Source organism: Dipodomys spectabilis, unplaced genomic scaffold (genome assembly GCF_019054845.1).
Source record: "Dipodomys spectabilis isolate Male_0828 unplaced genomic scaffold, ASM1905484v1 ptg000264l, whole genome shotgun sequence".
Lineage (NCBI taxonomy): Eukaryota > Metazoa > Chordata > Mammalia > Rodentia > Heteromyidae > Dipodomys > Dipodomys spectabilis.
Window position 1 is genome coordinate 8,689,917 of NW_024870941.1, and position 14,122 is coordinate 8,704,038.

Genomic DNA, 14,122 nt, shown 5'->3' on the forward strand with positions numbered 1-14,122 from the left:
TGGTAGAGTGCCAGCCCAGAGCAAGTGTGAAACCCTGTGTTCAAATCTTGATTCTTATTACTGGCAACACAAAAGGACATCTATCAGATGTTTTGAAGTATTTGATGAATGTCTAGTTTTGTTTACTAGTCCCTTCTGGTAGAGAGTACAGGGAACTCCTTATTTTTCTTCTTCTTTTTTTTTTTTTTTTTGTCAGCCGTGGGGCTTGAACTCTGGGCCTGGGCACTGTCCCTCAGCTCTTCAGCTCAGGCTAGCGCTCTACCACTTGAGCCACAGCACCACTTCTGGTTTTCTAATGGTTTTATTGGAGATAAGAGTTTCACGGACTTTCCTGCCTGGGCTGGCTTTGAACCATGATCCTCAGACCTCAGCCTCCTGAGTAGCTACAATTACAGGCGTGAGCTACTAGCTTCTGGCTTTCCTTATTTTATTGTTATTATTAAGTAGTTGTACAAAAGGGTTACAATGCCAAAAGTCAGGTTAGAAGTACAGTGCGTCTTTGTCACTGTCACCCCTTCCTTTGTTCCCCCCATTCCCCCTGTGGTGTACCCACAAGTTACATAGCTCATTTTTTACATAGTGTATGTTGAATACAGTGACTGCATTTGCTCACCTTCCTCCCATTACTGTGCCTCCCCCTTGCCCTCTCCTCAAAACCTGTTTCCCCTTCCTCAGATTAGTTTTGATAAATAATGCATTAGCTGTTCAGGGCATTACACTTGTTGGGAAAAACTGGAGGAGAGCAAGGGAAGGGGTGATACTGTCCAAAAGGGGCTGGGAAAGTGGCTCAGTGGTAGAGCGCTTACCTTGCATGCATGAGACCCTGGGTTCGATTCCTCAGCACCACATAAGCAAAAAGAAAAAAGCCAGAAGTGGCGCTGTGGCTCAAGTGGTAGAGCGCTAGCCTTGAGCCGAAGAGCTGAGGGACAGCGCCCAGACCGAGTTCAGGCCCCACGACCGGACCCAAAAAAAAAAAAAAAGAAATGTACTCTTGGGCTGGGGATATGGCTTAGTGGTAGAGTGTTTGCCTAGCACGCATAAAGCCCTGGGTTTCATTCTTCAGTACCACATATACAGAAAAAGCCAGGAGTGGCACTGTGGCTCAAGTGGTAGAGAGCTAGCATTGGGAACAGAGAGGCTCAGGGACAGTTCCCAGACCCTGAGTTCAAGCCCAGGACTGGCAAAGAAAAAAAAAGAAATATACTCTTTACCTGACTTATAAAACTATAACCTCTCTGTACATCGCTTTTATAGTAACAAAAATTTGAAAAGATACTTCTTTTTAGTATTGGGTTTTGAACTCAGGCCTTGTGCTTGCTAGACAGGTGCTCTACCACTTAAGCCATATCTCCAGCCTAAAGTTCTTTTTTTCAAATGTTTTTTTTTTTTTTTGGGTCCGGTCATGGGGCCTGAACTCTGGGCCTGGGCGCTGTCCCTCAGCTCTTCAGCTCAAGGCTAGTGCTCTACCACTTGAGCCACAGCGCCACTTCCGGCTTTTTTCTTTTTGCTTATGTGGTGCTGAGGAATCGAACCCAGGGCCTCAGGCATGCAAGGCAAGCGCTCTACCACTGAGCCACCTTCCCAGCCCTTTTTCAAATGTTTTGAGTGACAAGTTTTAAAAGGAACTTTGGCTATCTAGTGGAAATACTTAGAATATATAATTTTAATAATTATATGACATCATCCAGAAAACTTTTTTGTTTTTGCCAGTCCTGGAGCTTGAACTCAGGGCCTGGGCTCTGTCGCTGAGCTTCTTTTCTCAAGCCTAGCACTCTACCACGTGAGCCACAGCACCACTTCTGGCTTTTTCTGTATATGTGGTACTGAGGAATTGAACTCAGGTCTATCTTTATGCATGCTAGGCAAGCACTCTACCACTAAGCCACATTCCCAGTCCTTACGTCTTCTTCTTTTTTTTTTTTGGTGCTGGTCCTTAGGCTTGAACTCAAGTCCTGGGCGCTGTCCCTGAGCTTTTTTGTTCAATGCTGGTGCTCTTATCACTGCTGGCTTTTTTGGATTGGAGATAAGACTTTCCTTCCTGAAAAAAAAAAAGACTTTCCTTCCTGGGTTAGCTTGGAATCATGATGCTCAGATTTCAGCCTCCTGGGTAGCTAGGATTACAGGCGTGAGTCACCAGCGCCTGGCCCCAAGAATACTTCCTTTGAACAAGCTCCATTTAGAGCTTGAGCCAGTTGGCACAGTGTCTGGGTTGTGGCTAGTTTTCGACATTCAATGAGCAGTTGGCTGGTGAGCTGCAGAGCTGGAAGGGGCCCCGCTTCCAGGATGCAGTCAAGGGGTGTGCCGTTTCTGTGAACCTAGGGGCAGCAGTGCCATCTCTGGGGACTTGTTATTCTGTGACTCAGCTGTATGAATCTTCCAGAACGGTTTCACATACTAATCTGCACCAGGTTGTGGAAAAGTAGGCATTTCAGCCTCCACCGGGAGCAGCTCTGAACTAACTGTAGCCTTGGTCACCGCAGATGTTTAACATGAAGCCGCTACAGGTTGTGTTTCCCTCGAGAGCGGATCCCGAGAGCCCCATTGTGGATCTAGACCTTCACCTGCCCTTGCTGTGCTTCAGGCCCGAGAAGGTTCTGCAGGTAGGGGGCATCATGCTGATGGCTTAATGGGGCATTAGATGTGTGGAGCCAAGCGAGGCCTCGTGGGCCATGCCTGTAATCCCAGCTCTGTGGGAGGCAGAATTAGGACAGTTGTGACTCAGGCTGGCCCAGGCAGATGTGTGAGACTTACTCTGAAAAATAACTCAGGCAGAAGGTTGGGGCTATGGCTCCAGTGGTAGAGCATCTGCCTGGCAACTGCGAGGTTCTGATTGAAAACACCATTATTGCAAAAACACTCAAAACAATCCAACCTATAGAACTAGGATTTCTGAAATGTTTATTATTGCGTAGAGCCGCCTTCTACAGCGGTGCACGCTGTTGGCAAATAGCAGCTTTTAGCCCTTTATTTTTCCACTGGGACTGAGTACAAGGCCTTTCAGTTCTCTGCCACTTGAGCCATACCTCTAGCATGCCTGACCCCAGCAACTCGTGCTTCTTAGTCAAGTGTGGTACTATCTTTCATTTGAGATAGGGTCTGACTTTGCTCTAGCTGGGGCAAGTAGCTGTGATTCCAGGTCTAAGCCACTGTGCCCTGCTTTGTATGTTCTGTGGGATCTTGGGTGGCCATGGTTTTGACAGTGGATTGTGGAGATTGGAAGACGTGCGTTCTGGTTGTATTGGATGGTAGTTTATGGAGTTTTAAGTGTCTTGTGCCCAATCAGAGGGGTGCAAATGGTGCTGTTGTCCCCCCAGATCCTGACCTGCATTTTAACGGAGCAGCGCGTCGTCTTCTTCTCCTCGGACTGGGCCTTGCTGACGCTGGTCGCAGAGTGCTTCATGGTGTACCTGCACCCGCTGCGGTGGCAGCACACCTTCGTGCCCATCCTGTCCCGCCAGATGCTTGACTTCGTCATGGCGCCCACGTCCTTCCTCATGGGCTGCCATCTTGACCACTTTGAGGAAGTCAGCAAGGTGAGCACCTACGGTGGACTTGGGGAGTCCCCCGCAAGGACGGATGGGAAAGGGCTCGAGCTTAGATGCCAGGGCCTGGCTTCTATTGTATTGTAAACGAAGGGAAGGGAAGGGAAGGCTCTGCAGTGCCGGCAGTGCACCCTTGTCCTTGATGCCTGTGGTGCTTTGGATGCCACGCTGTGTGCTGCACACACACACTGGGCGCCGTCTCCCCGCCTCAGCCCTGCCCACACCCCGTGTGCCATCGCCCCTGCTGCAGCCCGCACACTCACTGGGCGCTGTGTCATGCGCACTCATGCCAACCCTCAGTGAATCGTGGGGTAAGTTTAAGGCACCCGCTTGGCAAGGGGCAGAGCCTCATGTCACCTCTCAGTCCTCTAGGTTGCAGAGCTGCTCGAGGGCCAGTGGGACCATGGTGGGGACGCTGCCGGCCCTGTTGGTTGTGCCTGTCACAGTAGTACAGATCCGTTGTAGATGTGATCTGTTATAGTGATCACCTGTCTCAATGGCCATCTGTTGTCATGGCAAGCTATCGCCATGGAAATCTGATGTTGTGCTGATCTGTTGTAGAGGTGAACTGATGAAATGACCATCTGTCTCAACAACTGTCTGTCACCATGGCCATCTGTTGTGGGTCTGTGCTAGATGCTGTGATGATGTTAGCAGGTAGCAGGCTGGGTTTTTAGTTCAAAGACACCTTTATGAGATACAATGACTATCCCACGAAGTATACCAGATCACAATGTCCAGTTCATAGTCTTCACGACCATCACTTCCTCATTAGACATTTTCAGGAAGGAGCCTGTGATATGGGGGAGCAGTGCCTTCCCTGAGCCTTGGTGGCTGCCAGTGGAGTCACAGGCTCTGATGTCATTGGTGGGCTCCGGCACAGCTCCCTGGTGTCCGGCCCGCCCCTTTAACTCAGCCCGCGCTCCTGAGGTCCCTCTGCGATGCAATGCCTGTCAGCACTTCATCGTTGCCAGGCTGTACTTTGGATGCTCAGTGGCCACCTGCCAACTGGACGATTGCTGATGGGCATTGGGGTTGCTTTGCCTTTGGCCTGGTGGGAAATGTTGCCACGGCCACTCATGGACAAGGGTTGGGTGCCCTCCCGTGTCTTCCTGTGTGTGTGTATCCACAGGGGCAGGCACAGAGGGCGGTGGGTGGGTGGGCGCCCCTCACTGTGGGGCGCCAGCTTGTTCTGAAGTGGCCGTGGTGCTGCGTTCCTAGGCAGCAGCACTTGGTACTGTTAGGTTTGTTTCAGTTCTAGTTCTTGCAGCATCTGGTGGCTTGATGTGTTTACTTTTGGAGTCGGGCTGGGGAGTGTATGCATCTTGGGCACACTGGCAGTTCAACATGGCAGGTGCATGTTTGCTTGCTTGCTGCTAGAGAGCTCTCACTGTGTAGCCAAGTTGGCCTTGAACTCCTGATCTTCCTGTCTCAGTCTCCCAAGGGCTGGGGTTGCAGGCATGAATGACCATGTACTCAATTGTTTTTTTATTTTGGGCATGTCCAGTGTCCACAGAAGTGGAAGAGCAGAGGAGGGAGCCTGTCCTGCCCCTCACCTCGTTCAGCATCTGACTCCTTGTCCCCACAGCTCCACTTCTTGGGGGGCTAACGCAGCCCTTCCCCCAGGGGCTCAGCAAGGGGGCAGCTCCTGACTGACCTATCCTTCCTGTAGGGGACAGCGTGCTTTCTGTGAGTCAGCAAGGGACAGCTGGGCTTTAGGAGAAGGCCGCGGAGACCCCTGGGAGGAGCGGGAGGACTCGTCAGTGTTGCGTCTGTGGCTGCGCGCTCCAGTTGAAAGCTGGGATTCCTTTTTTTTTTTGCCATTAGGGGGAAAAGCCATCTTGTTCTTGGCTCCTCAGGAGGGAAACTTCCTAGGCACATTTGCTTAACCATTCTGGACAACTGTCATGCAGGAAGCTCACTTAGTGATTTACGTGTTCTGGAAAATTCCCGAAGCGGTAGTTGCTCCTCGGTGGAAACCCTTGGGTTTGCTTTGATGCTCTGTTTTTCAGGGCTGATGGTGGGATTCTCGGGGGACCTGCAGCACAAAACCATTGCACAGGGCGGGCCTGGGCCTGGATTCTGTGTGTTTGCCCCATACCACTTGTACTAGGAAGAAGCTGGTGTTTGCACAGTTCACGTGCCACTGGAGGGTTGGCCCAGACAAAGGTGCTGGCACCGTCAGAGCCCCAGGGCAGTGCCGCTCGCTGTGGGTTTTGTCACAGATAAGACTGTGTAAGTTGCCACTTGCATAGTTCCCAAATTCCACTTGTATGTGGTCACTTGGCCTAGGACCCTGCCTCTGCTCTGGTCCAGTGGGTGTCAAGCTGGTTGGGCATTTGGGGGACAAATTGAGTGTTGAGTGTGGGTGGAGTTCTGGAATGTTCCCTAAGATTTCATGAAGTTGTGCGTGCAGTGTTTGGATCAGGGTCATTAAGCACTCGTAGCATGCCTTGCTGTCTAGACTTGAGGAGGAAAGGCTCTGATGACCACAGTGACCCGTGACCTGACGAGAAAAGACAGACACCGCTCCCTTGCACTTGGCGGCGTCCCCAGAGGAGCCCGGCTTGTAGGGAAAGAAGGAATGGCGGTTCCCGGGGGCAGAGGAGGATCAATGGGGCGGCAGTGTTCTGTGGATGTGGGGTTTCAGGATGGAAGCAGGAGAAGCTTCTAGAGACCCGTCATGCAAGAGTCATGCAGCTAGATGAGTATAAAATGTCTGCCCCACTGTGTACTGAGACAGCCAGGTGGTCAGTGGCAGGTTTTGGATATCTTAAAAAAAATTTTTTTTTTTTTGGTCAGTCATGGGGCTTGAACTCTGGGCCTGGGCGCTGTCCCTCAGCTCTTCAGCTTAAGGGTAGTGCTTTTATCACTTGAGCCACAGTGCCACTTCCGGCTTTCTGGTGGTTAATTGGAAATAAAGAGTCTCACAGACTTTCCTGCCTGGGCTGGCTTTGAACCATGATCCTCAGACATCAGCCTCCTGAGTAGCTAGGGTTACAGGTGTGAGCATGGGTGCCCAGCGGTTATGTGTACATTAACACAACTAAAGAGACTAAGAAAAAGACATTTAATCAGACTTAGCCCATTCTTATTGTGCATACTATAGTTTTTTTTTTTTTTGTGTGTGTGTGTGTGTGTGGGGGGTGGTAATTGAACTCAGGGCGTGGCTGATTCTAGGCAAGAGATTTGCCACTGGGCCACACCCCAGTCCTCTACTGTGTGTTTTGTGGGTAATGTGTACACGCTACATGGGCAAACATGCTGATGCTGTCCTAGTGAATCAGAACTGTATTTGGGTGTTTTGAAACGCGGCTCTCATGCCTGTCTTTGCTTTCTAGGAAGCTGATGGCTTAGTCCTGATAGATATCGACCGTGGGAGCGTCACCTGTCCCGAGTCCCCCAACAACAACCTGGGCATTCCTGAGGTCCCGCTTGCCGCGGCACAGGAATTTATTCAGAGGTAACGAGAAAGGTGTGTGTGAGAGCATCTTGGTCGCACTCTGTATTTACCACCTGTAGTGCTTTTTCCAATTCTATAATGCTGTTCTACACGTTTAGTTTGGACATTGTGAATATTTTAAGATAAATACTTTAATCTTGTCAAAATACAAATTATGGCCCAAAATTGTTGGGGGTCAGTCATGACCCCTGAGAAACCTCTTGACTTTTGTCTCAGACTCCATACTGATATATTTTTTTTAGGTTCTTTATTCATTTGTCCATCCATCTATCCATGCATCCATCACCCATCCATCCACTTATCCATCCATCCACTCACCCATCCATCCACTCACCCATCCATCCACTCACCCATCCATCCACTCACCCATCCATCCACTCACCCATCCATCCATCCATGCATCCATCCATCCACTCACCCATCCATCCACTCACCCATCCATCCACTCACCCATCCATCCACTCACCCATCCATCCACTCACCCATCCATCCACTCACCCATCCATCCACTCACCCATCCATCCACTCACCCATCCATCCACTCACCCATCCATCTATCCATGCATCCATCCATTTCATCTATCCATCCAGCTATCCATCATCCATCATCCATGTGTCCACTCACCTACCCATCGATTTCAGCTATCCATCTACTCATGCATCTATCCATCCACCTATCCATCCATGCATCCACTCATCCACACATCCTTCCACTCATCCATCCATTGATTCATTCATTGGTCTCCCCATCCATCCAACCGCTCATTCATGCACCATGTCAGATATTTATTAAATACTAAATATTTACTAAATACAGATGTTTATTAAATATTTATTAAATAGCTCTGCCCTGTGACACTGGCTCTTTTCACCTGAGCATTCTCTATTTTCTTCCTATGTTTTTGTTTTCTTCCATCTTGAATACGCAGCTTTGTTAGCCACAATAGGGCTCAGCACAATTTTTCCAAGAAAGGACAGATCAAAAAAGAGCTTGTGGTCTGTGGGGCAGAGGCTGGAAAGTTGTTTGTCCTCCTGTGCTCTCGGGGGCGGGGGGAGCAAATGAGACATGAACTGTTGGTTATGTCAGGGTTTGGCCTGTGTTAGGGCTCTGGCTACCTGGCCCTGGTCCAGGCAGGGGTCCAGCTCCTCTTGTGACAGGCACTGTGGACACGGCTACAAGTCATAGAACCAGGCGCCCTCTGCTGGCTGACATGGTGCTGTTCTCATTGAGTGTTAAAATGGTGGCAGGAGAGATCCTGTTTTTCAGTCTTCTGACCTGGGTGGGGTCATAGAGGTGATGCTGGAGGGTAGGGGAGGGCAAGCTCTCGCTCAGGCCCTGCAGACATCCAGCCTGGGAGTGTCTGCAGACGTGAGAGGTAGCTAGCTCTCTGCTTGTGTCTTCCTGTTGGGGATCAGAAGCCAAGTGAGCGGCAGCGGGATGGTGGGAAGGACAGGTAGCTTTGGTCTGGGACTCCTTGAACTGGGCGTTCCCACTCGGGCTTACCTCAGTGCTGGTATTCTTCTTCCTGGATGGGTTTTGCAAAATACAGGCTGAGCATCCCTAATCTGAAAATGCCAAATTCTCAGTGCTCCAGAATCGCAGCTCTGTTGAGCACCGCCATGATACCACAGTGGAAAATTCTACACTGGGCCTTGTGGGACAGGTCACACAAAACCTCAGTGTCCCTTACAATCCCCGTCAGTCTGTGTGTGGAAGCTATGCTGAGACGTAAGCCAGAGTCTGCTTCCATTCCTACGGTGTCTTATGACGTTCCCCCAAAGAGCCCAAATCTGACATCTGGTTTGTTTGTATGTGCATTTATTTTTTTTTTTTGGGGGGGGGTCAGTTGTGGGAGCTTGAACTCAGGGCCTGGGCACTGCTCTCAAAACTAGCACCCTACCGCTTGAGCCACAGCACCACTTCTGGTTTCCGAGTTACTTAGAGATAAGAGTCTCATGGCTTCGAACTGTGATCCTCAGATCTCAGCCTCCTGAATAGCTAGGTTCACAGGTGTGAGCCACCGGCACCTGCTGACAGCTAGTTTTGAAACACTTATGGATCCATGTTTTTTTTTTTTTTTTTTTTTTTTGGGTGGTGCTGGGGATGGAACCCAGGGCCTCTTTTAGGCACGTGCCTACTGCTGAGTTATACATACAGGTGCTGCGACCATGTGACGGGGCCCTCATCCGACATAGGGGTACACCTTTATCCTTGTTTCATCTATTGTAATAACCTTCAGGGGCCCCAAACTGAGACCCTTTGAGAGTGGAGAAGCCTGGGGCCTTGGTCAGGCTTCTCAGACAGTTTGGTCTGGGCTGTGGCAGGCAGCTCTGCTAGGGACTTCCCTGTGGGCTAGGAGGAGGGGAAATAGACATGGCTGCTTGTCTGCTTACTTCCTGGTAAGCAGTGGCTGCCCCTGGTGCTCAGGCATTCCAGAAGGCCGTGGTTGCCCTCTGTGCAACTCCTGGTGTTTCTTTTGGCCAAAGATTTTTGCCTGTGCCTGTGCTGTTGGCATTCCAGATGTAAATGCACACGGGGCCCCGTTGGTGGGGTCCTCCAGCACGGCTGTGGGACAGCTCATCATGGCGCCTTTGTTCTGTGTGGGTGGGATGGGGGGCCTGTCTGTGCCCCAGCCTCTCGGCACCCCCGCTGTGGCTGGGAGGGTCTCTTCACGGCGTCTTGAGCTGTGGGTCCACATCCATGTGTGGGTGTTTGGCCAGAGGGGAGGAGCCACGCTGGCCAGCCCAGGTCTGTGCTGGGGTCCCCAGCCTTAACTTCAGGAGCTGTGGCAAGCTTTTGGTCAAAAGTTACTGAGACACTAGGGCAGCTTCTTGGCTTCCCAGTGGAGGATGCGGAGCCCGTGCGGGCTGCAGGAGCTGCGGTGGCCCTGGGACCTGGTCCCACTGCAAGCTCATTGCGCTCCCTACACGGCTTCTGGTGCTGGGAGCAGGGCTCCCAGGAGCGTTTGGCCCTGCCAGGGCAGCGTGTGTGAAGGGGGAGCTGCTGGGAGCCAGCCTTGCCCCTGTGGCAGCCATGGAAGACAAGAGCAGCCTGAACCCGAAGCTCCCCTTGATTGTCCTGGAAGGGAGCCTGCTCTCATCCAGGTAGGCCCCAGGGTTGAAGTGACAGACCTGAGATAAAAACATGTGTGGTCCTAAGACAAGACGTCAGTGCTGTGAGTTTTGGAGGTGAACAACCTTGGACCCGCTGACCGGGGCTCCTCTGTGGCCGGGCGTTTGCAGCGTTCTAGGGCGTCCACCTTCCCCACCGCGGCTGCTCGTGTTGGGGACCCCCAGGGCTGTGCCGGGCCTTGCAGCCTCATCTCCTTCCCCCAGGGTGCAGAGCCTCCAGCTGCATCGGGAGCTGCACCTTGCTCACCTGAGCTCCAGCACAGACCTGAACGAGGGCCGAGCGCGCAGGCGCGCCTGGCAGCAGACGCTCAACTGCCGCGTCCAGCAGATCACCCTGCACCTGCTCGTCAGCATCTTCAGGTACCTCACACGGGCTCGGGCATGTAGGCGAGGCCGGCCGTGCCCTTGCAGCACACCTGGAGGCGCAGACTTCCTGCCACAGTCGCTGCCGCTGCGAGCCGCCGCTCTTGTGGGGTCGCGTCCTGCGCGGGTGGCGTGGAGGAGTGGAGTTGTTTGCTGCCGCCGTTCGTCCTCCGTGCAGTCCTCGAAGGTCTTGTGTCACACGCGGGCGCCGCTCACGGGTGGCAGGGCCTGCAGACCTTTCCTCTCGCCCCACGCGCTCTCCTTTCTCTTGCAGTGTCCTTTCTCTGTCCTCGCTGCTTTCTGCTGGCCCATAGCAAAGAAGGTGCCCATGCCGCCCTCGTCCGCTCGGTGGCGCTGCCCACTCACCATACTTTGTGTGGTCATTTCTACAGCAGATTTTTAATGTCATGACTTACATAAAGAACACGATTTCTAGGGAAAGGCAGGATGGTGTCTCACAGGCAGGTGTCATCACCTCTACTGCTCACAGTGATGTCATTAGTGTGGTCCTGTTTGCTTGTGTTCTTTAGAAACAAATCTTCCATGATGGGTTTGGGCTTTTATTGTTGTTGTTTAAATACTTTACAGTATTGATGAGTTCATTAAAAAGCAAGAAAATAGAGTGATAGGGGTTGGGGGCATGGCTCAGTTGGTAGAGCAGTAGCCAATGAGCAAAAGTGGAAGGTCCCAGTTTTGGACCTAAAAAAAGAAAAGAAAATATAACTATGTTCCTTTTTTTTTTTCTAGGCCTGGGGATTATGCTCAGGCCCCACACTTGCTAGGCATGTATTCTCCTGCTTGAGCTATTCCTCCAGCCCATAGAAATATGGCCGTGGACTATAAGATTTCATGTCTTGTAAAAGATTTCATGCTTGCTTGTAAAAGAAGAGAGACCCGGGGCCTGCACCGACCACGTCCCTGCAGGGTGCTAGTCCTGTTTGTAGATGGCACCTTAGGCCCGGGAGGCCGTACCCTGAGACCCCCAAGGTGTTACTGTCTAGGAGGAGCAGGGGCACAGCAGGGTGAGGGGGTTTGTTGGGGCGGCTGGCTGGGGGTCATGACCCCAAGCCTCCCCTTACACTTTACTACTCCACAACACAGAGGCTGACTATCAAGGGGAAGAAGGTGTGAGCTGGGCTTTTCTCTAGCCAGGGAGAGTCATGTCTGACCAAGCTGCTCACCAGACCCTCCTGCCTCGGGGATTCACGTTAGCTCTGGGAGGACAGGCTTCCAGAGTGTGTGTTTCCTGCCGTTGTTCTTACTGCTTCTAGAAGTGATGTTTTTTTTTTTCACGTATTTGCAGCACCCAGCACTTAGGCTGTCGTTGTCTTTGTTAGGGAAGTGAAGAATCATTTGAACTATGAGCACAGAGTCTTCAACAGTGAAGAGTTTCTGAAGACCAGAGCGGCGGGGGACCAGCCGTTCTACAGGCAGGTGAGGGTGTGCGCAGCAGGTCGCTGCTGCTCAGTCCGTCCGGCTTTTCTCTACTTAAATATTTCTCAAATACAGGTTTTCAAGATCCATTCATATTTTAGGAAGTATATTTGCTTTTTCAAGAAGCTTGTTTTCATACGGGTCCTTTTTATATTATTGTTTTTGCTGGCAGTGGGTTTTTTCTTTTTTTTGTCGGTCGTGGGTCTTGAACTCTGGGCCTGGGTGCTGTCCCTCTGCTCTTCAGCTCAAGGCGAGAGCTCTACCACTTGAGTCATAGCGCCACTTCCATGGCAGTGGGGTTTGAACTTAGGGCTTGGAGCACACTGGGCTAGTTCTCTACCACTTGAGCCACACCTCTACTCCAGCTTTTCCTGGTTATTTTGGAGATAGAATCTCATGAACTTTTTTCTGCCCAGGCTGACTTTGAGCTGTGATTGTTTGGAGCTCAGCCTCTTGAGTAGTTAGGATGACAGGCTGATGCTACTAGTGCCTGGCTCCCTATCTTGTTTTAAGTCATCTTTTAGAGCATAACATATGTATAATAAGATATGCCGTTTTCAGATTACAGTTCGTTAGCCTGGCAGAGGGGCACAGCTGCGCCATGTCCTCCACCTGGACACCCCTGTGTGATGTCTCTAGTGCGCCTCCTTGTCATCCCAGAGCAGCCTGTGACTCCTCTGTCCCTGGGGACAAGGTTGGCCCTTTGCCAGCATGATCCTGATCGGAGCTCCCCCAGCCCCTTCCCTCTCTTTGGGACGCGTCTCCACAGCTGCGTCTCCCCCTCGGTGCTGGCAGCGCTCTGGGGTTGGCTGGAGGCAGCTCTGTTACCATGTCCACTCCAGCAAGGAGCCCTGGGGGTTTTGTTTTCGTTCATCACACAAGGCGCTTGTCTTGGGCTTTGTGCTCCTGTGCGGACCCTGGTGTGGGGTGAAGGTTGCCTCTCTCCAGGCTCTGCAGGGTTCGCCTCTGATGCTCCCAGTGCCCGCTGGCTCCCCTGTGGGCTGGGGAGGCCGCCTGCTCCCAGCCTTACCTGGCTGTGCAGTTTCCTTTGCAGGCATCTCGGGGCCGGGTGGAGGTGCCCGTGTCACACGCGGGTGGCAGTGTGGAGCTCGTGATGCTGGGCCTGCGTGGAGCTTGGAGAGGGTCTGGCCCTAGGGGACATTTGAGCATGGCTGGCAGGCACCCGAATGACATTTAAAGCCCGTGGGGAGTGTGCAGAGGCCGTGCTGGGGTGCCTCTCACCTGTTGGGTCCCAACTGCCCCCTCTTGGGGAGGCCTTTCCCTGTGGGGCTTCTTCTACACCCCTCTGTCAGCTGGGACCCTGGAAGATGAGGCCGTGTGCCGCCTCAGAGCCCCGGGCAGCACGGCACAGATGCCCACGTGCACCCCACTCATCGTATGGACTGCGTGGTGAACGCCCTCCGCCCCCTCTCCTTTCTCCTTTCTCCTCTAGTCTCCTTTTTCTCCTCTCTCTCCTTTCTCCTCTGTTTCCTCTCTTTCTCTCTTCTCTTCTTCCACTCTCTCCTCTCTCTCTCCTCTGTCTCTGTCTCTCTCTCATTCCTCAGCAGTTTTCCAGAGTACATGCTCCCATTGGGAAACTGAAATAAGAAGGGAAGCATTGCTCGCAAGCGGGCATGGCTCGCACAATGCCTCGGGACCGCAGGTGACAGTGTTGACCTAAGGCTATGGCCGTTTCCGATGGGCTCAGCCCTCCTGCACCATGGCCCCCACACCCGTCACGTTACCAGTCCACTGGCCTCCAGCCACTCCCCTCCCCGTCCCTGCTTCCCCTGGACTTTGACGTTCCTGGATGCCCCACGCCCCGCCCCTCCACGCAGCCTGTGGGCTCTGCAGCCAAACGTAGACGTTAGCTGCTCGCTCTCCCTCCCTCCACTCGTGACCCAACACTGCACGGTGGATCGGTCCATGGGCCATGAGAACTCAGGACACTGTCACACAGTGCTCACACGACAGGAGACCTGGGGAGCCAAAGAAATACAAAGCAGAGGGGAGCGTGGACCGGCAGGGGCGGTGCTTCCTCTCTCCAGACCGCTCCTCTCCACGACGCTCTTGATGTCATCGCTCCTGATGGTGGTCCCCGTGTGCTTCCGCTGCCCCCGCTGGGGCAGGAGAGCTTTCAGGGAGCCCCAGAGCACACCTGTGTCCTGGGGCCTCACCTGCCAGGCAG

At 52.5% G+C, this 14,122-nt stretch overlaps 1 protein-coding gene across 2 annotated transcripts in view; it reads left to right on the forward strand.

The window, feature by feature from the left end:
• The window catches only part of Dennd3 (DENN domain containing 3), a 42,080-nt gene that overhangs the window by 13,040 nt on the left and 14,918 nt on the right, over positions 1-14,122 (forward strand). For both annotated transcript variants that reach the window (XM_042699991.1, XM_042699992.1), the window contains exons 6-10: positions 2,481-2,600; positions 3,315-3,533; positions 6,884-7,005; positions 10,342-10,497; positions 11,838-11,934. In XM_042699991.1, the coding sequence (XP_042555925.1) occupies positions 2,481-2,600; positions 3,315-3,533; positions 6,884-7,005; positions 10,342-10,497; positions 11,838-11,934 (714 nt within the window). The remainder of the gene's footprint in view (positions 1-2,480; positions 2,601-3,314; positions 3,534-6,883; positions 7,006-10,341; positions 10,498-11,837; positions 11,935-14,122) is intronic.